General features: G+C 33.0%; 2 protein-coding genes across 2 annotated transcripts; one reads left to right on the forward strand and one right to left on the reverse strand.

The window, feature by feature from the left end:
- Positions 1-13,112: 13,112 nt before the first annotated feature.
- Positions 13,113-18,509, forward strand: LOTGIDRAFT_159974 (hypothetical protein; the record flags this gene model as incomplete). The annotated part of the gene is made up of 9 exons (XM_009054660.1): positions 13,113-13,281; positions 13,864-13,936; positions 15,156-15,324; positions 15,538-15,635; positions 16,124-16,264; positions 16,859-17,038; positions 17,360-17,502; positions 17,981-18,111; positions 18,324-18,509. 9 exons carry the CDS (start codon positions 13,113-13,115, stop codon positions 18,507-18,509), a joined length of 1,290 nt encoding a protein of 429 aa, XP_009052908.1.
- A 1,354-nt stretch (positions 18,510-19,863) lies between these two features.
- LOTGIDRAFT_159975 (hypothetical protein) lies at positions 19,864-21,406 on the reverse strand (the record flags this gene model as incomplete). The annotated part of the gene is made up of 2 exons (XM_009054661.1): positions 19,864-21,185; positions 21,337-21,406. The coding sequence occupies 2 exons, from the start codon at positions 21,404-21,406 to the stop codon at positions 19,864-19,866; spliced, it is 1,392 nt and encodes a 463-aa protein (XP_009052909.1).
- Between the last annotated feature and the right edge of the window lie 1,399 nt (positions 21,407-22,805).

Raw genomic sequence — 22,805 nt, forward strand, 5'->3', positions numbered from 1 at the left:
TTTAGAGTTTTAACAATTGTTATAAGGAAATACGTGAAGATGTTACTAAATACTATATAAAAAATACTATATAAAGATAGTAGTTATCGGCCTTGACCCTGAAATAACTTCCTTATACTTATACGTATTATTTAGAGACATAGCCCGCATAATTGAAATAGCATATTATAACTTTTTGCCAATGGGATATACCAGAGGATTTACAAAATAATGTCTTGCATGCTGTGAGCACCGAGATAACAATATAATAAGTAATTGCGGTATATTTTCACCACAACACTTGTTTAAATCCCGAGGGCAGGTATTCGATTTGAAAAAAATATATTTTCAATTAATCAAATATAGAAATTTGTTTATAAATAAATCATCTGTGATTAAAAAAACTTGTCAACATTCAAATTTATTGTTGTACGAAATAAGGAAAAGTCCCGCGGCTTGGGTGTTCAAGAAAAAAAATCTGTTGCTATTAAAAAAGTCTTCATGTGCTGAGAATATCTTAACCTCGCTAATGCCACGGTCTCATAAAAAATTGCTTCTCACTTCATCGTTGATACTGTTTAGTCTTCGGATTGATTAATGAAAATGTTAAACATTTTTCCAGACTTTTCAAGTGCATTGTGGATACATTCCAGTCCCAGTACTATATTTGTTATCATGCAATTCCTTTAAATATAAAGTTTAGTTATGACTTACCTGTACCTGATTGGCCATTGCATTGCCTTGAAAGAAGTTTTTCAAGGCCAGTGGCATTAGCCTATCATATTTCGACTTCAATCCGACGAAGGATCCTTAACTTACACAGCCTGTAGTCGCAATTTATTGTCCCAATTAGAATTAGCAATTCTTTTGGCGATAATATGTAGGTGACAAAAGAGGTATTTACTTGCTTGTGTGCATGTTTTCTGTTGCTTGTGATCAATTCTGTATAATACAATTTGGCCCTTTCACCATATCACCTCATTCCTGGACTTCCCAAGTGACGATATTCTTCTGCGAATTTGTCTTAGATTGATTTCTATCTCGTATGGCAAACTCTCCCAAGATCGGGTGTTGCCATTAAACCATTATTACCGTAATTGTTTACATTTAAAGGTAAAGACAGTGATCTCATATCCTGTTTATGTTTTTGTTTAAATCCAAACTTCCGATTTATTTCAAATCCGTATCGAGATTGATCACCAACGCTTACAGTGAAAACTGAAGGCTTATGGGTTACTACTATTGACTACATTTGATAACTGGGTGAAAGCAGCTTGTTGTAATTGGTTCAGTCTATAGTTTGCAGTTCACGTGACTCAGGCGTAGTTTTAATCTGCATCGTAACAAGTTCAGATTCTTATCACAAACCTTTTTTATGGTGGATATTCCTGATTTGCCAGTAACTGTATCAGATTTAAAAGAAACTTGTTTTATGACCTTAATCCTTATTAAGCCTTCTCGTAATCTTAAAATAGACAGTTTCTGATCAAAAATAATGTTTTTGAAGCAATATATTTGCAGTGGTTTCTTGTAATCCGATTTGTTGAGTGCTTAAATTAGATATAATCCGTGAAGACTTGGGTCATAATAACTGATCAATGCAATATGGTGGTAACATCAATGCATGTCCTTGAAGTATTTTCAGCAGTCTTGAAATCAGACTTATAGCAACTAGATTACTCAGTAGGCTACATTGCTGCATCTTTTATTAATTTTCCCATACGTATTTACATAAGACTATCTTAAGATTTTTTGACCTGTTTTTCTTTCGCTGATATTCTATTTCGTTGTAATCTTCAGCCTTAGGACAAAAAGCATCACAAGATATTATTTTATTATTTTTTGGCTAAAATCATAGCTCAAGCAATAGTAAATTTGAACAATTTTCCAATAAATATTGATATGCCATTGACACTCGATTTCGTGGTTATGTTCGGCCTTAGGACAAAAAGAGTTTTTGCTAGAATCATAGCCTAAGCACTAGTTGGAGTATACAAGTGACAAGCCAGTTCAATTTTTAAGGTGAGCCAGGTGTAGTGTAGACTCTCACAGACTGTCACTTAGATTAAAATATATAAATATAGATACATCATTGCTGGAGGCAAGGTTTGGGTTGTTAAAATATCAGTTGTAAACAAGTTTGATACAATGTGACTTGACTAATCACCCACATGATTGAATAATTTAAAATACATAATTCTTTTGATTTCGTTGTTGATGATGTCACAGATGCTAGAAGAGTTTAGATCGTGATCATTGCCTATGCCTTGGGCGCAGGAGGGTTTTGGACACTAGGTACAAACACGTATGTTTGGGTATGTTGGAATGACCATCGTATAACAATGATGCTTTGATTCGTTTATGAACTTTGACGTTGGTAGTATGGACATATTATAAAACACGATGTTTTAGTTGTATTTTGACGTTTTAGTTCTCTGTACATTGACGTAAATGTTTTGTTTACGATTATTTTGAATTCTATCAACTTTAATGCAATTTTAATGAAAAGATCCTGTTTTAGTACTCGACAATTGGGTCATTTGTCAAAAACATAAGTTTTGAAAAATCTTAAAATGTAAAGCTAAAATTATATCAGTGGTTAGATGGTATTATGACCATCTTAGTTACAATTCTGCGATGTTTGTTATAGACACGAGATCATACAAATGTTCTTTCCTTCTCTCAAGTTTGCATGTCAATTTGAAATTATTTTGCTATTAGAAGAGTAAAAAATTTGTAAATTATTCGGGCTAGAATTTAGAAATTTATATCAGTTTCAAAAACATAGAACAGATAGAATTTCTGAGTAATGGCAGGTATGCCAGACAACAACCCATGAAACCATGCCGCTGACACGTGAGCAATTGTCTGCGTAACTCGTATATTTCCATAATTTAAGATTGAAAGTCACGAGAGGAGAATATTATTCAATGAACAAGAACTCTCTATCATGTATCTGATGTACGGTTACTGTCTTAAAATGATACTGTTGCGCACATGTCAGACATCTACTTGTCACACTCAGAAAACATGGTCGTTTGTCGAACCGACCTCTTACAATTTAAAAAGAAATGAATCACCGAGTGCTATTATTGATCAATACCAATTTTGATAGATGGATAAATTGCCCGTACCTACCATTGACCTTTCCTTGTGTATCCCACTATCTTTCTAATAGGGTAAACTAAACTATTAATTGGTGTGATTAAAAGTAAAAAGTTACTTTTGAAGAGTAAGAATTTAGTATTCATCGATAGGCCTAGGCAATGGCATAGGGTTATTTTTATAAAAAAATGTGAATTTCAATGAATTAAATGAACGAAGAAGTCAATAAAGGGCACCATTGACCATTAATTGCAGCGAGACACGCCCTTTTCACCACTGCCTGATATTTTGTCCTAATGAATGTTATAATTTTGATTCGAATCCTTTTTAAAACGGAATGACTGAAGTAGAGTATGAATTAGCATCACAAAAGATTCATTCCACATCAGGACTCCCTGATCAGTAGCATTGTTATGTATGAATTTTACTGTTTTTTAACAAATTGCTTAAAGACAGTTTTCAGCACCATGATATTCTGATATTAACATCTGATAAGAAGCAAGTGTCCTTTTCTATGTTCTGTTAATACAAATTTAATATTTATTTCAGAGGAGTAGTTTACGAGTATTGATTTTATCTGTTTTAAACGAATTCCTCAAACATTATCAATACCTTGATATTCTGATATTAACATCTGATAAAAGCAAGTGACCTTCTATTTGTTATTGCAATCGGCGATCGCTAAGTATTTACAAGATTTCTAATGATGTGGTTCCATGTGTCTGTTATCGCGTGTTTTGATCAGTTTGATATATAGTTAATTCTTATATGTGTCATCGAACCACATATACCCTTTCAAACTAATACAAAAACGTTCAGCAAGGTGAGAACATTGATCATACAATAATCAAAGTGTAATGAGCACACATGTCGTGATGACACTGACTATTACCTATGACTGAGAAACGTGTAATACCTTACTTATCCTGAAGTCACGAACAGTCAAGCCTCAATAGCAGACAGGTTTGGCTGCTTACTGAACGTAAACGAAACGGTCATATTCTCAGATAATCATCCATTTGAATTAATATATCTATATTACCAATCTGCATTCTGTCCATGTCTATCCGGTCTTGCGCAATATGAACATTAAGTAATATACTTAATTAATGGAATGCTGGGATGGACAACAAAATCCAGTATAATCCAGTGATACTGTTTCGCAATGCTTAGTTGGAGTTAAATGCCATTGGGTGTTATACAATTGTGAATATACATAAAATCTGACATTGAAATATAGTAATTAACTGTCATTTATTCTGATATAAAAAAAATAACAAAAAAAATAACAAGCTAAATTAAGAATGATTGAAGTACCTGTTTTAAATCAAAGATTTACTTCAGGCAAAACAAAACAAGAGTGATTAAGCTGTATCGTTTAATGTAATACGATTTAGTCTTATAACATCTCAAAAATATAACCTGCATTTTAAGCACCATTCACGTGGACAAATGTTATCATGTAAGTAAATTTACTCAAGTTATTCCAGTTATTTTATTTTTGGAAAAGGTCATTGATCTGTAATTCTGACTCCAAAATAACTGCTACACAAAAGATACACACAAAATGACATTCCTATGTTGATGAAGCAATAAGCTATTCATTATTTGAATACCTTCAACGCAACTTCATCGACATAATAATAATATACACAATAACGAAAACAAACACCCCCATAATAAAATGATATTTTGCCCGATTAAAGACCCACCTGTACGCTGCCACGCCCTAAACCTTCACCGAAATAGTATCTTATCTTATCAAAATAGAAACAGCTGGTGTATCGAAAGCTATTATAAAATATATTATAGGCATAAAAATATCATTTGACGAAGCTGATAAACATATCATTTGACGCAGCTGAATGTCGGTGAACTGGAAACATATTTGAGGTTCAGACTATACGTTAACAATCCTTAATGACTATTAAAAGCCCATCTCATACGACCGACACTTGATTCGAAACGATCCATTATGACAGTTAGTTTAGCAAATGAGACTTGGGGCATGTGGCTGGCAGAATATAAAAGATTTTCAACAACTACTGCTTCCAACTTTCAGTATCTGACAAATTTGTCCTCGTAAAGAGGTCTACTTCCTAGTAAAGAATGGATTGAATCTGTAAGCAGTTAAGGTAAGGGACAGTAAGAGTCCTTTGAATCGTTATGGACCTTAGCACTTTTAGAAGGAAAACGGAATTTACGCAGTTGTCAGAAAATTAATTCAAATCGTCATATACTTTGAGACAACTTCATTAGTTTGGTAAAGTGCAAAACAACAGTCTGTATAATGGAAATATTTCTTCCATTTCATTTCATTAGATTATTGGTGAGTTGGAACAATTATGATGTTAATGAAGGTCACAGCTGGGATAGTACCGTATGCGTGCTACATAGTATCATTTCATCATATTCGAATAACAATGGAGATCTTTCTGTGTACTTCATAAAATCTGTACAACTAAATTCCCATTAATAATTCAATATGACACATGATGACATGATGCTGAGGTATTTCCGAAGAGTCCATGATAGTCATCCGATAATTAATAATTCTGTATTTCAAAAGCACCTTGGCGTGAAATTGCGTATGCTAATAAATGCCGGGATGAACAGAACGAGGAACACCGAACGAACGTGATCAAAATAATAATATTAAAATCTTACACAAGGTTTTTTGAAGGTCAATTACTGTCGTCTTCAGGAAAAAAAATTTGAATGTGTCTGCAAAGTTTTTCCAGAGAAGTGTGCCAAAACATTATAAAACATCAATGGACTTGAAAAATGAATACGATTACAAAATAACTAAAAATATGTTTTTTTTTATTTCTACAGTTATATTGTTCGTATTTAATGTATTAATTAATTGAACTTGCAACGTAATACATTTCTACATTACCTGATATATATATTATATATATATAAAATTGTATGAACATTACATCTTGATTGAACTGTCCGTCAAAGAGTCGAGCCCCCTCCTTTTAATTTGATTGTCTGGATGTGAAATTTGAAATATGTTTGAATTTATATCAATTAGTTTGAAGGTTACTTGTAATAGGTTTCAGAAGGGTAACTGAATTGATGAACAATTCTCCGTTGATTGAAGTATCTATCATGGAATCTTAAGTAGAAATGTCAATAATTCTGCCAACGTCAAGTAAACGATTATAAAAACTTAAAATTGATCATTGTATCGTTTTGACCAATTTTGGTTCAACATTTTATAAGCGTTTGTAGCTGATTTTGTTCATTCATAAGGCTTTCAAAGACCAGACCTTGGCATAAAACGTATGACAAGGTTTTAAAAACGACCACGTCATGTCAAAATGGCCAAAGAATATGGTCGCTGGTAATAACGACCATAAACTAGCCAAGGTCATCCGAGGTTAGTCCTGGACTTAAAGGTTATAAAGAGCGTTTAAAATCCGTATTTAATCTTGTAGATATATAGAGAGACATCAGTACAATCTCATTGTATGATATTTACTAATAATATTGATTCTGAGCACTAAAAGGTTAATGTGAGATATTAGAATATGCCTACATAGCGCACATGCTATACTATAATATGACACGCAATTAAATGCCAACAATTATTTATATCTAATTTTTCAGTTGAGTTGAATATCAGTTATGTCGATAGAAAGTTTATTTTGGTACGAATGTATGTGTGACGTAGCTTCTCTCAAGACGTCATAGAAAATGTGTAATAAGGAGTAGTGAGGTCATTGTCATTGATGTTATAGTTATAACGGATAGTGGCGACTGGTCATCATTCTATGAAGTCATTTTGTTTTTTACTTCTGTAAGTAGACAGAGAAGCCTGCCCTGGTCACAATATATATAAATAGATCTGAAATATAAATAAATCAGACAATTCTGGACTTAAAACGGTTTTTATGAATCATTAGTCTAAGAGACACAGTAGTGGACAGATAATGTCAAAAGGGGGAGGGGGGAGGGGGGGGGGGTGCAAACAGCACTAGGCTTTAAAGAAGTAAAATGTGGAAATTTAAAACTGGATGGTGTGAAGGGAAGAGGTATCTAAGCAGAGCAATTTCTTGGGGAGGCAATAGGGGAATGGAATGAATGGAGTTTTACGTCCTACTTTTCTACACCAGGATGGAAAAGAGGGCATGACGGCTAAAATGTTTCATTCGTGTATTGCTTTTCTGTATTAGCCTGCTTTTATACTTCTTTTATTAATGTTAGTGTTATATCGGAAAAAACTCTGAAAGCAATAGATGGACGGACAATTTGTTGTATGCGGTACATATTGGTAATGGTTTCATATAAGAGCATCTACGTGCATTATAAATAACTGTTTGATATATTTCAATTTGATTAAAACATATCCCCTTAAAATTTTGTTTCGTGAGCTTCATCTAAAATATTGCTGTATTTGTGCTCATATTGTGAAACAAAACATAGTTTTCGTCATTTAGCCTGATTTATACATAATACAATATGAAGCTCATGTGAATCTTCGTTAATTCTACCATTTGTCGTGACCTCACTCACCTGTCCTAGTAAATATAATACACACTAATAAGTTAGTTATATGATGATGACTGTATGTACCTAGCCACTCATATTCATATTTTTTTATTCACAATTTAAACTATTTTTAGATTCATTTACTGGTATTATATTTTGTTTGTCTACATCAACAAGCAAATGACCATAAATGGACATAAATGAATACTTTCTTCAAATAAGTACACACGCATAAGTTCTGGTTTAGCTACTTACATTTTAGAATGGTACCGAAAATTCTATAAAGTAACCACTAACAGAATTTAAAATGGTCTGCTTTCAATCCATTATTCGTGAATTTGGTTATCATAAAATATGTTTCATAGCTTTTGGTTTGGAATTTTTTCAAATGAACCACGTCAGTTCCCAACCAAGCATTGGCATTGACCTAGATTCTTATCGGGGGTTGTGCTAAAATTTTACTTTCCTTGTTCTATTATCTTTTCAATGTCCGTTAATACATGAACTGTAATAATTCTAAAAATAAATTTGATATAGTCTATATTTGGTAACACTAAACAACAAATCATCAAATAAGTTCTGATTCACTTCATAATAAAACAATTTTATTTATATTTAAAAATATTTAGTTGCAATTCAACCTTAAAATGACTATATACATTTCAATTTTTTGCTTGACCTAGTTTGACTCATGAAACTACGATTGCCCAATTTATGTCCATAAACTCAATAACGGTGTGGTGCATGACGATTGTACCTCACGCTACATTTCAGCCAAAACGTAAATTTATTGTAATTTCTAATTTGTGGTGTCACACTCATCAATCAATCAATCGTCATTTTTTGAACAAAATTTCGCAATCTCTTTTCATTTTCAGAAATATGAAATGTCCTATTATAATGAATCATTTTTTCTAATGCCTTTCGAGTATAAAAAAACATTAAGAATGAAAAAAATCGAGGTTACAGTTTTTAGAAAACGAAGAATTTCATTAAATATTTTTAAAAAGCTATATCAATTTAATTATACTACAGCAATTGTTTGAATCGATCTGAAATGCGTAGTATATTGAACATATAGTATGTAACCCTATGAACAATTAATCTGTCTTAAAGGGTTTGTAAAAATGGTTTTCTTAATGTTTTATGTGTATCGGGGACACTGATAGCATCAATTTCCACCATTCCAATTTTAGTCAGATGTCTAAGGTTCCTAAAATTCCACTTAAATAGGGAGCTTGATGACGTCACTAAGGCCCTTCGCGATAAGTGACGCTAAGTTTAAGTGGAATTGCAGGAACCACAGACACCTGATTGAAAATTGGAATGGTGCAAATTGATGTTATCAGTGTCCTCGATATACATAAACATTTTAGAAAACCTCTTTAAAATTCCTTTCATGATGGAAATTGTTGTCGGTTTCACCGGCAGATGATTAAAAAGTTCCCTATTATAATGCTTTGTTGTAAAGTAATGAATTCTGAAATCATGCTTAGTATTGGCCAGCTGCTGAAAGTTACTCATTATTCATAGCAGTTTTTATTGGAATACTTACAGTTGGTATATGCATACATTTACTTGGTATAATTTCAATAATGTATATGATCGTAATAGTAATTGATTTTCATCTGATGATGACAATGTAGATTGTTGAAGCTTTGTGTGCACTAAAGCTAAGGAGTAGTATACCATAAAATGGTGTTCCGTTATTTAATGGTTATTTAGTCTAAACCAGATTGAAATTGAATGTTAGCGAAAAAATTTGATATTTGAAAAACTGATTTAAAAAAAAATTAACCGGATGAAGTTGATAAAACATAGAGTACGACCTCTATTGGCATCAATGTCCAACTATCAATTCACTTCACAGTTTAAATTTTTATAGGTTACTATTGACCATTGATTCACATGACTTGTTTTTTATTTTCATAAATCTCCGCCATACTGGTGCATAAATAAGGACTTACAAAATTTATTTTCATTTTCGTGTTTAAGAATACCACATACACCCCCCACCCCCTTTAAATACATAATCCAACCTTGTACAATGCTTTTACGGGAGTTGTAACACACTCCTTCACTCGCGCACATTGTATAATAAATATAACATAAATATTACAATATACATTTAATTATATAACAAAGTTTTCCATCATAAAATATTTTAATTACTAGCTATGAATTAAACTGTAGCTAATTTACATAACTGTGACGTCATACGTGTGTATTTATTGTTATGATATGTATATTATGAATCAATATAATTCTAGTGGTTTATATCTATGTATACGTATACTAGGTTATTTAAGGCATAAACGAACGAAAACTATGACGTATTCAGTATAAAAAGTTTTTAAGAACTCAAGATTTTAAATTTGGAACCAAAGTGCTTATTTATGAAAGTTTTGTTTTTGGTTTATCAACTCGAAGGTAATTCCTCAAACGATTTGCTGGAGCAAACTCTCGATGACGTTCACACAGGGAGCCGGGAAAGACTGGTCTGGTTTTACTCTACCATCCCATTTTCGAATTTCTTATCATTGAGTTCTGAACAGCCTGGTTCTGTGAACCCCCTTTGCAATTATGTGACCCTTTCACCTTATGATGCATAGACATCGATGGTTATTTATCTATGAATTTGTCACTGCTTGTCGATTTTCAATTTGAAAAATAACCTTGGAACTGTGTAACAGTTGCAATCATATTGTTAAGTTTACTGAATATATAAATGTGAAAAATATGTAATCCGGTCCCCTTTCTCCAAAATTCTTACGATCAATATGTATCAAAATACTTTTGTCACTTTAAATTTATAACGTGCATGATAAAATTCCAGTCAACAGTTCCTCGAAAAAAAGTAATAAAATTTCCTTTATCAGTTATAAGTCTTTGTTTCTTGACTACTGATGTGATTCCTTGGCCATAAGTTTTTAAACTACTGTTATTTAATTAACAGGCAAATGATAATCCGACCAACTCATTGCATTGGATGAATGAGTCACCTTAACATAGGAGTATACTGCCGTTAAAAAGACATATATTACTGTACTGAGTGTTTTTATTGAGGGTAATATTAAATAGACGATATGAAAACCATCTAACGTTATAAATTATCAGTTAAAGGTGATAACCTTGCATAGAGTTTATATATCAAGCGTCATATCACACTCACAACCAATAAGAATATAGATGCTGATAATAGGCGTGGCTTAGTTGAAAATTAGACTATATAAGGAAATTATATACATACGTACATTTAAGATAATATTTTGATATCAGCAAGAAATTGATTAACACTGACTATTGGATTACTATACATTATTAGTATTTGAATATAAGAATTGACTTTATCTATACTGTTTAAGAAGAGTGTTACATTGAACTGGAATAATATTTTCATTATTTGTAAGTATCTTTTATTTTCAACTTTATATCACCAGCACGGCAACATATTCTTACTCTTTCGGGCCACCGTTCTATAAACGGGTTTGTTTACCTGATATTCCTTTCTGGCTTATAATGATACATGTGTTTTGGTAGTTCCATTGTGATTGACTATTCACAAGTTGGAACCTACAGGTAGATTTCTGTATCTTCTCGGAACATGACTGGGGTTTTCATCTATTGTGTATTGGAGGTGTTTCTTACCATTAACCTTATTGGGGTATATTGTATCTAAGAAACCCCCATTGCGGATTCGTATCACCATGAATTGACTTATTTAACGCCACATCTGAATGTTATCGTAGAAATAATCTTCATTCGAGAATCTTATCATATGGATACAGACCACTAATACTTCTTCGCGATCTATTTGGGGTATATGACATAAATTGTATACAACGTTTCGACCATTGATATTGTCATCTTCAGATGACCAAAAATGATATGGCATTGTAAGTATTCGAAATATTGTATTTAATACCTATACATACTATAGCAGTGGATATTATTCACCAACTAATGACAATGAATACTCTGTCATGACATTTGACACATCAACTTTCGAATTAAGGCGAAGGGATTATCATTGACGTATTAGGGTAGAGTTTCAGTAAATTTTGAGTTGTTCACGTCTTTTACACAAGCCGATATAAAGAGCAAAACTTGATGAGTCTGTATTATGAAATGCCCTTTTTGATTGTGACGTCTATTTTTTTTTGTCTTATGTGAAGTTGGAATAGAATAACCACTCAATTGGCAAGGTAGCAATAACAGAAAAGTTTCAATTGGGAAAATTTGACTACTCGATTTTAGTTAAGATTAAAACCTTCTTTAAAAATCTCCATAACTTAACCGAAATCATAACGAATAAAAACATATGTTGGATTTTATGATTGTGTTTATTTATACATTGCAATATATATTTATTTATTCAGTCATTGTTTTAAATAATATTTTTAAATAACTGACAACTCATTGACAGTCATAGTTTGATGTAACATGTTATGATAAACATAGCCATATCGTTTATAGTTTTAATTTAACTAAGTTGATTTTTAACCCGTGTGAATCCAGCTTTATTGTCATTGACCTAGTAAATTCTTCAAAAATTAAAATAACAAGGTCGTGAAAGTATTTTAGTGACAATGACAATTAGTATCACTAACGAATGACTCACTAACCTAATGAAAATAGAGACAAAAAAGGATGAAACATGTTTATTTAAACTTGAAAGTATTATAAAAAAAATAATTCTAAAATGTTATGGTGATTTTTCATAGACATACATTTAAATATCAACAGCTGAGTTAAATGTGCAGTTTGTGGACAATTTTTTAAACATTTAGAAACAATTCAATCTGTGTAATTTGGTAAGGATATTCAATTTGACAAACTGACAACATCTTTGGTCGGGGATCAGCTGAAAGAAAGGATCCTTAGTTGTTCTTGTAGACTATGGTGGTTTCCTTCTATTCATTTTTGACCAGAAAATACCTATTTCCCTATGTTTCCTCCTTGGACGTACAGTTTCAGCAACACCATGAGTAAATGAAAAGCACATGAAGTAAAACGTGCGACAACGTGAGGAAAGCATGCAATTAGTAGATTGTATTCATTAATATAGATAAGCATGCAACTGAGTTCCCTGAGCATGCAACATCGATATATAAAGAAGAGATTTACGTACCGATATAGATTAATCAATGCTTAGTACTGACTGGAGAAGGCCAACATCACACCGGTTAATAGTCTTCCATTTCTAAAAAAGCTAACGACCGACCGCCATTAAATCCATTCCTTGTCTTTATGGTATTTATTGTGGTGTCCCTTTATGTTACGATTAAGTATGTAGCTTATAAATTTTGATTGTAAAATGTGACGCTGTGCACCTGAATTTTCATTACGCAATATTTGAAAATCTCCCGAGTTTGCACCATCATCAACAAAAGCTTTGAAGAATGCCCGAACCATCTGGAGTCAACGTGGTACACATTTTGACCTGAACTCTTTTTATCACTTCAGATTTGTTTGTATAAGAGAAATCCGCCAAAATTACCTTACTAAAGTCGAAATATCTGTGCAAGATGCGTGACCAGGTCATGTCTTGCTTTGGATCGTGTGTGGAAGAGTCTACGAGATTGTACAGTACACCGGAGGAGTCAAAACGAGCCAGGCTGCGAGATAAACAGTTGACTCGATTGTTGAACAAACATCACAATGAAGAAATGAAAAAATTGAAGCTTTTATTATTAGGTAAGTTCAACTCTTACGAACTGAATGTATATAGGAAAAGGCATGTGCGCGAAAGAATGGCATTAGGGCTTTGCTGGAAGTGCATGTCTAAAGGAACTAATATTTGTATCAATGTTCATTATAAACTTGCGTACTTTCTAGTGCAAATGATAGCTACATGGAATTGGTCTAAATTGTAAAACTGAACTAGTGACATATGACCTCTTGCAAATCACTCTTAATTGAACGTAAAACACAAAGGAAGAGAGCACTTTCGTGAATGTAGGCTATGGTCTTGTACCAGAGCTGCAGGGCTCTGTGTGTTCTGAGTTAATCAGTATCTACCACGAACGCCTTTGGGTTTGCATCAGGAAACTAATTTCCAGGAGGCATTTTTTGTGTAACTCGGAATTTATTTTATTTTGTTATATATCTCTTGCCTAATTATCTCGGTCTTAATTAAGAATTGGCTACAAAGATCTGCGTTTGAAGATATTCAATAAATACCGACACAGAATGTCTTAAATGTTTGAAATGAATCCTCGTTTAAGTTGTTCCTTGATTTGATATGAAATTGTATCGTGTAATTTATCTATATTCCAGGCACGGGAGAATCTGGCAAGAGTACTTTGACAAAACAGATGAAAATCATCCACATAAACGGTTTTGATAAACAGTAAGTAGCTTATGTTTAATTAATCTATTCATGAAAAATATAAATCGAAACTTTTTATAATCTTCTTAAGAACACACGATACGAAGTTTTAAAACGCCTGTGTTTTAAATATAATTTCATGATAGTGACTTGTGAATGATCATGTATAGTCAAAGTGTGAATGAATTACGACGAGTTCAAATAAGTAAGATGTAAAACTTCACTTGATATCTTTATAAACGAGCTTTAGGTTACATTTGGCTTTTAATGACACCATTAAAGAATGGATTTCAATTATATATCTATATACAGTAACAGTGTTATCTGATTAATTTTGAAGTGATAAACCAGTGCCTAATTTAGTCTGTTGAGTAATATTTTTATCACAGTTAGAGCTATAGTAATGACTTGCTTAATGTCATAGTACAATATCCCAAAGGCGTTTGACTTCTTTCATTCACTAATTTGAAAGATGTATATCAGGCAAACCCTCCGGATAAATCTTCTCCACTGCACAGCAAGATGCATTCAGAAGCTTTAAACCAGTTTTCGAAACGCCAAAAGCCATTCTCTGAATAGCAGACCGAATTTTGACTTTGGTTAATGAGTTGAATCGTTATTTTGAAAGAAAATTTAAACGAGTTTCCAAATATGGAAACATTAAACTCGTTTCATGTTACTTACGAATTAAGTCTTAAATGTGAAAGTCCCCGATGTTAATGTATTGCGTATTCCTGATGAATTGAATTCTAGACGATCAATGTGAATAACTATTTAATGTTTCTGGTCGCATTACGGTAATTAGATGTCAGGCAACCTATAAATTAATTAATTAACTAGTATTAGCATTGGATGGTTTTTATCAGTTTTAAGCAAACATGGAATGAAAAAAAAAAACACATTAACATCACAACATTTTGTGATTTATTCAAAATCTGTGCCATACTTATCCTTACCTCCAAAAGTAAATTATTAGCTGACTGAACCCTCATTTACATACAACTTTTGTCATGTCAAATATCAAAGTCACCGAAAATTCCCAAATAAAGTGTACAGTTACAAAATAGCATTATCTTTACTGTAAAACTAACGACTCTCGCCAGAGAAGGTCAGATATGAAGTATAAACTGGCTCTAGCAGATGAGCAAAACATGTCACGGGATTTTGTTGGTCAACTTGCTTTGAAAAGTCAACACATTATCGGACTTAAATTCTATATTTTCTTTTTGTCTATTTTCAGAGAACGATTAGCAAAGATTCTTGACATCAAGAGAAATGTTCGTGACGCCATATTGGCTATCTCTGGTGCCATGCAGAACTTATCTATACCAGTTTTGGAGGGAAAAAATCAGCCTAAATTAGACTTTGTGCTCCGCGAGGCCAGCAACAGTGAACAAGAAATCACAGACGTAAGTAAAGATATGATTTTAAATTGTTTATTTGTGTTTATTATGGACTCCGTTTTAAGTTTTTGCGATTGATTTGTTGATTGATTTACTCCATACTTTCACTGTGCATTAGCATGTCTTATCGTATGCTCATTTGTGTCATATATAATTCTGACAACCGCATTCATCCGACGTAATGCAATACTGAACCAATATTATTATTATTATTTTCAGGAATTTTTATCAACAACACAAGAACTGTGGCAAGATGAAGGAGTTCAGAATTGTTTCGAACAGTCTCATAAATATCAGCTTAGTGATTGTGCTAAATAGTGAGTTACTTGTAATATTTGGGTTTTGAGTAAGGCCTTTGACAACGTATGGCATAAAAAAAAATCATTTGTTCTGATAGTTTACAAAGCTAATAAGGGTGTTTTCGTCTCTCTATTTCTCAGCCAACTGACAAAAACGTTCAGCATTTTATTATTGAAGGGAAAGTGGGTTCGAATCACTAAAAATTGTACTCATCAAAGCATTGCTCACATTTTTGATAAACGCAAGGTGTATATCAAGGTTAACAAAGTTAAACTGTCTAAATCAGCGTGATGGATGGATTGAAGGAATTTATAGGGTTATTTCGGTCAAGCTAAAACTAGAAATTTTAAAATATAATTTTCTTTATCCTCTACTAGTGATTGGTGTTTTTTGATCGTACGATTTTTGTTGACAAATTACAACCTTGCCCTTTCTTGCTTTGATTGACAGTAGAATCTAAAAAATGTTTTTGATTTGAAATTAATAAGATTATGGTCTGTTTCAGCTTTCTTGATAAACTAGAAGAGATAAGAAAAGACGATTATATCCCTAGCGATCAAGATATTTTACGATGCCGAGCTATAACAACATCGATACAGAACATCGAGTTCAAGGTTCCTGATGCTGGAAACCATGTCAAATTTAGGTGAGTTGATTTTTCACCCCTACGCAGAACCCACAAATGTGTCGTGTTTATTGACTAACGATGACGATATTCCTCAAAATGCGAACAATCCCCGAGTTCCCACTGATCATCAGTGTTATCTTATCTAAGTAAAAGTTGTCTCCTGGGTCAACATAACTAATTGGTCAATCCAGGGGACAATTCAAACACATGATTAGAAAGCTTGTTGTTTGACATTTTTTTTTATTTCATTTGTAAAATATGAGGTTATCAGAAAAAGATTGACAACTGATTTTGAATAAAAATTCGAGGAATTTGGGTTGTCATATCTTGAGTTGAAGCATATTTTTGACTTGTGTTCGGTTTCACTTTTATCTTATATAATCCATAAAGCCCTAGGTTAAAATTGACATATATTGACACAAACATTCTAGTATAAAATACAGACAACAACCAAACATTACGACAACAGAGAGAGTATTTTGTGCTAAATTGACTTGTGGTATGAACCAAATTAACTCGGGATATGTGATGATTGGAGGATTCGAGGATTGGAATAAAGATCGAAACCAGTATATTATTATTATTATTCATGATTTATTTTCTCTATTCCAGTGTATATGATGTTGGTGGTCAAAGGGGCGAAAGGAAAAAATGGATCCAAGTTTTCGATTCTGTGGTTGCCATTTTGTATGTAGCAGACGCTAGCACTTTCGATCAGAATTTACTCGAAGATTCTCAGAAAAACAGATTATTAGAATCTCTGGAAATATTTGAACAAGTCTGGAATAACAGGTAAAAGATTATTGTGTTTACAGTATCTTTATCTATATAAAAAAACCCGTGACATTTACAACATAATTAATTACTTTACTAAAATCCCCTTACTGCATTCTTTGACCTTTATGGCTGAGAAAAACAGAAGAAAAAATCAAAACATTATAAACATGGGGGAGCATTGAATATTACTCGCTTTGATTTGAAACTCGGTCAGAAATCTTAAGTTTTTGTTTTTGTTGCATCGAAGAAAAGAAGTTAAAACACAACAATTTTACAAACTGATCAAACACTTTTCGAAAATCACGAAAACTAATTTTGATGTTTACTTTTTTTCAGGTTTCTTCGCAACGTTTCGATACTATTATTCATCAACAAAATCGACATTTTGGCCGAGAAGATTGTCAAGGGCCGAGATATCCAGAAATTACACGAACAATACCCGGATGTATTTCCCGATTACACCAAGTTCACACCATCTAGTAAGTATTTTGTTATAAACATTGTAATAGACTTTCTATGTATTCAGATATATCCATATAGATTTGGTATCACTTGCAAAAGAGGAAGAATACTCTGTGCTTTTACATATCTCAGTCCGACTATATTGCAAAATAAGTCCAGTCCAGTTTACTATGAAAATGTTTTTTTTTATCATTTGTATAGCGTTTTTTTTTTATAATCTCGTTAAACGTTCTGTCACAATTCATTAGTCTGGATGACATTGTGTTACTAGTTATAATTAGTTTTATGGGCAAAGAATTTGCTTCATCAAAATTTCAGACTACAAAATCATTAATTTATTTTGAAAACGATGAACAAATACTTTGTCTTTTTCCAATTCATTGTTTTTTCTTTAATTTCTACTTGTTTTTTTTTTAATCATTTTAATATCGTTTGCTTTTTATGATTATAATCCAGGAATTCTGCTTTTAACAAACAGCAATTTCATTATTTCAGATCACGATAAATTAGAGTTCATGGATTCCTATCCAGGAGGTTGCGGTCAAGGTCGAAAGAAAAGTAGGTCAAGGCCAGATATTGACCCGGAAGTGACCAAAACCGCTGTCTATATCAAGGAACTGTTTATGGTAAGTGTGCTCTAAGCATTATACGACTATATTGTACTACAATTATACCTTAAAATTTGTAGCAGTTAGTCACCAAAGCCTTCTTTTGAGGATATATGTACTGTTTGAATCATATCAAATTCATTTCGTTATTAGTAATTAGATTTATTGCAATACTAGTAATAATAGCATAAGGAACGATTTTTTAATTCATTTCATTTCTTACATTACAGAAAATAGCACGTGGTGATCTAAAGTTAAAAGAAACTGTACAGCCCCATGATAAAGATTGGCATGCGCAGCATACTTGTGAATATTATTACACATGCGCAGTAGACACTAATCATGTTACAAAAGTGTTAGAAGGATGCCGAACTGTAATAATTAGAAAACATCTCGAGAGATTTGGAATAATTTGAATTTCAAACTTATCCTGAGTGAGTTACTAGTCAAACCTAGTCGTGTTCCAATATCGACGTGCAGTAGCGTGGTGATCATGGGGTCACCAGTAACGAGCCAAGGTGACGTCTGTCGACATTCATCATGTTGTCACTGGTGATGTGACGAAATTGTGACCTAAACAATTGAAACAAACATTGTGATACTTGTTGTGTCTAATATTTTGATCTGTGATATTTTTAAACTTTTATATTCGGTAAAAACTTTTCTTAGATAGGATGTCTAGCGGTGACAAACATTATGCATTCCGTTGTGTGGAATTTTATAGATACTTGCTATGTGATGTTTCAAGCAGTGCCATATATTCTTGCCATTCTATCTGCTTTTGCAGTGTTATAGATTTTGTTTTGAGTTATGGTCGTTTTGTAAGGCCGAACCCATGAAGAACGAGACAATTGGGTTTTGATCTTATATTTGTTAAATAAATCTGCAAGTTGCCTACATAAAATCAAAACTAGAACAATTTATGTGGCATTTATATGTTTATATCTAAGTATTAATTTATATATCTTTTGCATTTTTGTACCAGTTTCTGGTCGAAATCGTTGTGTTATTTTTTAATTTATTTTGAAGGCATTTGTGTGCCTGAAATTTGAGGAAGTGAAAGAACGATTTTGAATACAGATTTAGTAAGCTGCACCTGTGTTAATTTTCTCATGTCATTATGCAATGTACGATATGACATCATCACAGTGTTGTACAATGAAAATTTAAAAATACATCGAAAATAAAACAGTGAAATAAACCATTTTGTTATTCTTATTGATTTAACCATATCCGTTTACCATATTAACACAAGAATGGGCACAAAAGCAGAAGTAAAAGCCGCATTCAATTCACTCCAGTCAGTCTCAACACAGTTCATCAGAAATCTGATAAATCAACTCGGAAGGCCTAACTTTTCTTGCAATGTAAACGCCTACACAATAGGTAAACCCTAAAGCAACAAAATGATCAAATCGAGATCCAGTGTTAGGTGACCAGATTTTTCAAGATCTCACAGTACGTTGGTGATGTTAAAAGTCCACCTAAAATTCGAATGGACATTGAAACTATTTAATCCCAATGGATAAAGAAAATATTCAAGATACCTTATAAAAAATATTGAAACAGAATTTGGTTGGAAAATACCATGTCACCGATTATTTTGTTCGAATTTAATAGTATTGGTCCATTACATGGTCAAAAAGATAATTACGAGTCGACACAAATTCATTAAATTTGTTTAAATACAAGTACCTGAAAAATTCCTTAGAAAGAAAGGGTTTATTCTCGACAGCCTGAAGTGTAGTGCTAATAAGTCCCGTCATAAATTTACCGTCGCTTTACAACCGAGAAATATCGAGGTTTCATATCAAATGGTAGAATGACTAGTTGATCTCGACTTATTCCGGCAGTTAACGCAAGAGTTGACAGGAAACAAGTATCAGGATGACGTAATAATATCGACACGTCCTTAGTAACATACAAAACAGCTCGAGCCTTTGCCGTCTGTGATTTGAGAACCTCAGCCACGCTTGAAGGGAAGCAACTCTTGAAAGATTTGTTGGGTACATGCTTACGAAGTGAATCAACCCACATGACTTCGATATCGGCGAAATCCTTAAAATAAGTCCTTAAACACGATAGCATCATTTCTGTTTTCTGGTGACACAGTTGAATGGATGAAGACAAAACCTCTGGTGCTATGCTGAACTGAATTCTATTGCCCCTGGATTCTGCACTGGTTTCAATGCTACTTAAATACTCTTGATTTGAATGAAAACCGAACCGTGGATGATCCAAAATTTCTTCATCACGAACTGATGTTTCTTCACACAGCTTTTGATTGCCGAATTCCAAAATGTCACCATAAATAGTGAACTTGGGCTTTCTGTCCTTGGTCATGAGAAGTGTTTGACTTTTACGAATTGTTGGCCGAATTTGATTTATTTTCTGATGTTTAGATTGATATTTAGTGCACCATGCCTGTATCTCAATCCAACTCGACCCTATTCTATCATTCCCAATTTTCTTGCGTATCAATTGATAATTTTTGTCGACTGGAATGAACTTGAGAAATATCTCCTTCTTCTGAGAATCGAAAATTGAGGTTTCAATCTCCAATCTATCACATTTCTCGTCACTTTTAGATCTTGGGATCAACTGGGAAGAATCAGATTCGGACTCCTTTGCACTGTGGTTCAAATTACTTTCTTCTTGTAAAACCTCTTCTATCTTTTCAAGTTCAGACCTGCAGCGCAATTTGTTGTTTCTGCTGTTAGTTCGAGATCGCTGTCGAGTTCCGCTTGAAGACTTTCTCGGTTTGCGGCTGACACTTGGTGGTTTTAAGCATCTTCGATCCAGAGAAAAATTACGTCTGAATTTAAGAATTCGGACCTGATTTTCTTTTTGAGCACACTTCCACAGATAAATTATGTTGTTGGCTGCATTTTCACAGGGTGTTTTCAACATTGATTGAAGTTTAAGTTCAGAAAGTGCTGGTTGACGTTGCCTTTGTTTTGGATTTGATTCTTCCATGGACATGGTTAATTGTTCCTTCCGTTCTACTAAAATACAAATTTTTCTCGATTTTCGAAGACGAAATAGTCGAATACCCTGAATTCGCTTCTGCAATTTCTTAAAAAGTTTCATTTCTAGAAGATTAGCATAACATATGATTAGACAAACACCTCCGTTACAAAGCAAAAGAAGACGTCTTATCTTAGAAATTTCCTTTTGACGTCAGTATGGCGTTGTCAAGAAGTATCCCGGCAAACATTGTTATAACACAGCTCTAAGCTTTACCAGAGAGTATAGATAGACGAGAGTGATCACTTCGCTCGCGCCATTTTGTTTTCATGTACTGTGGCGCCATCTCGTGGGAGGGTGTTGATTGCAGTGCTCCAACATAGAGTGCTTCATTCGCTTTACAACACGATTATTTAACTTAGATTTGCAAGTTTTCATCTATACTGGAATACACCAAAGACTTACAGATAAATTTCCTGACTTTCACTCAATGAAATGTTATTCCCTATGGCCAATAAATATCAGTCCTTACTCCTATGCATCAGAGTTAAGCCTATAATATAACATCCATCCACAATATAATCACAAAAAGACACTTTTATAGCTATTTTAAGCTATGTGCTATCATGCCACTCCAATAGATAATATATCTCAATAAAAAAAAAAAGACTTGATATAAGATTTATCATTGTTTATTAAAGGGAAACATTCAGTAGTTTCGACGGTTGATTTAGGTCTTGAATATATGTAAATAGACTTGTGGGAGAGTTACAAACACCACAGATATACCTCAAAGGTAAAGATGACAGATTTGACAAATTGTGTGAAAACTGTAGTCTAGTAATACAGTGTAGTGCTTTGAACACATTTTTCTTATAGAACATTACTACTTGTGCATAACAACTGAAGCTTTCCTACTTTTTTTTTACATTTCTTTTGTTCCAGTTCCCTACTTTGAAATTTACAAAAATAATGAAGCCTACATCTAAGGTATAGCTGACAAATTGCTTTATAACACTGTCGGAGTGCTTGTCACAAAGTTGTAATACAGTGTACGGAACTACGCATTGTACAATCTTTAATAAGATGGCTAACACTTCATTTTTTTTAAATATTCTTGTGAATGTTTCTTTCAAAAACAAGTTCAATGCGTTTGAATAAATATATCAAAGAAACAGATGGTACTATTCGGGAACCAAATGCAGTGTTGGTTTTGTGTTTATATACCTTAAAATGGCAAAACAGATTTGAATCTGACACTACATTATTATCAGAAATTGTGAGCTTGTTAAAAAATTCCGAACAGTTATCATTAATCTGCAGCTTATTCACCATAAAACCAGAAACATAACACAGAACATTTTCAACTGCAAGAGTTATAGGGATATCTTCTTCAATGCCTTCAATAGGTATATCTTCAATGCCTTCAATAGGAATATCTACGGCAAGCCTTGGTACTTTGGATGGCCTTTCTTCAACCTCCTCTTCAAGTTTTCGTTTGCTTTGTTTACTTTCCCTTGAAACAAAACTACTTAGAGACATCAACAAACTATCTTGATCATTTATGCAGTTGGCAGATGATATTGGGCTTAAAAACATTTTACAAGAAAGTGACCTATATGCATAGATAAATTCAATTGCTGAGGGGTTGAATCTATGCCCGCCTTTTGCTCTTATTTGTGAAAAGAAATTTTCTAAACAGTCTTGATTGATACGACCACTTAGTATGAATTTGAAATTACTCT

The sequence above is a fragment of the Lottia gigantea genome (genome assembly GCF_000327385.1).
Source record: "Lottia gigantea unplaced genomic scaffold LOTGIsca_22, whole genome shotgun sequence".
In the NCBI taxonomy this organism is placed as follows: domain Eukaryota; kingdom Metazoa; phylum Mollusca; class Gastropoda; family Lottiidae; genus Lottia; species Lottia gigantea.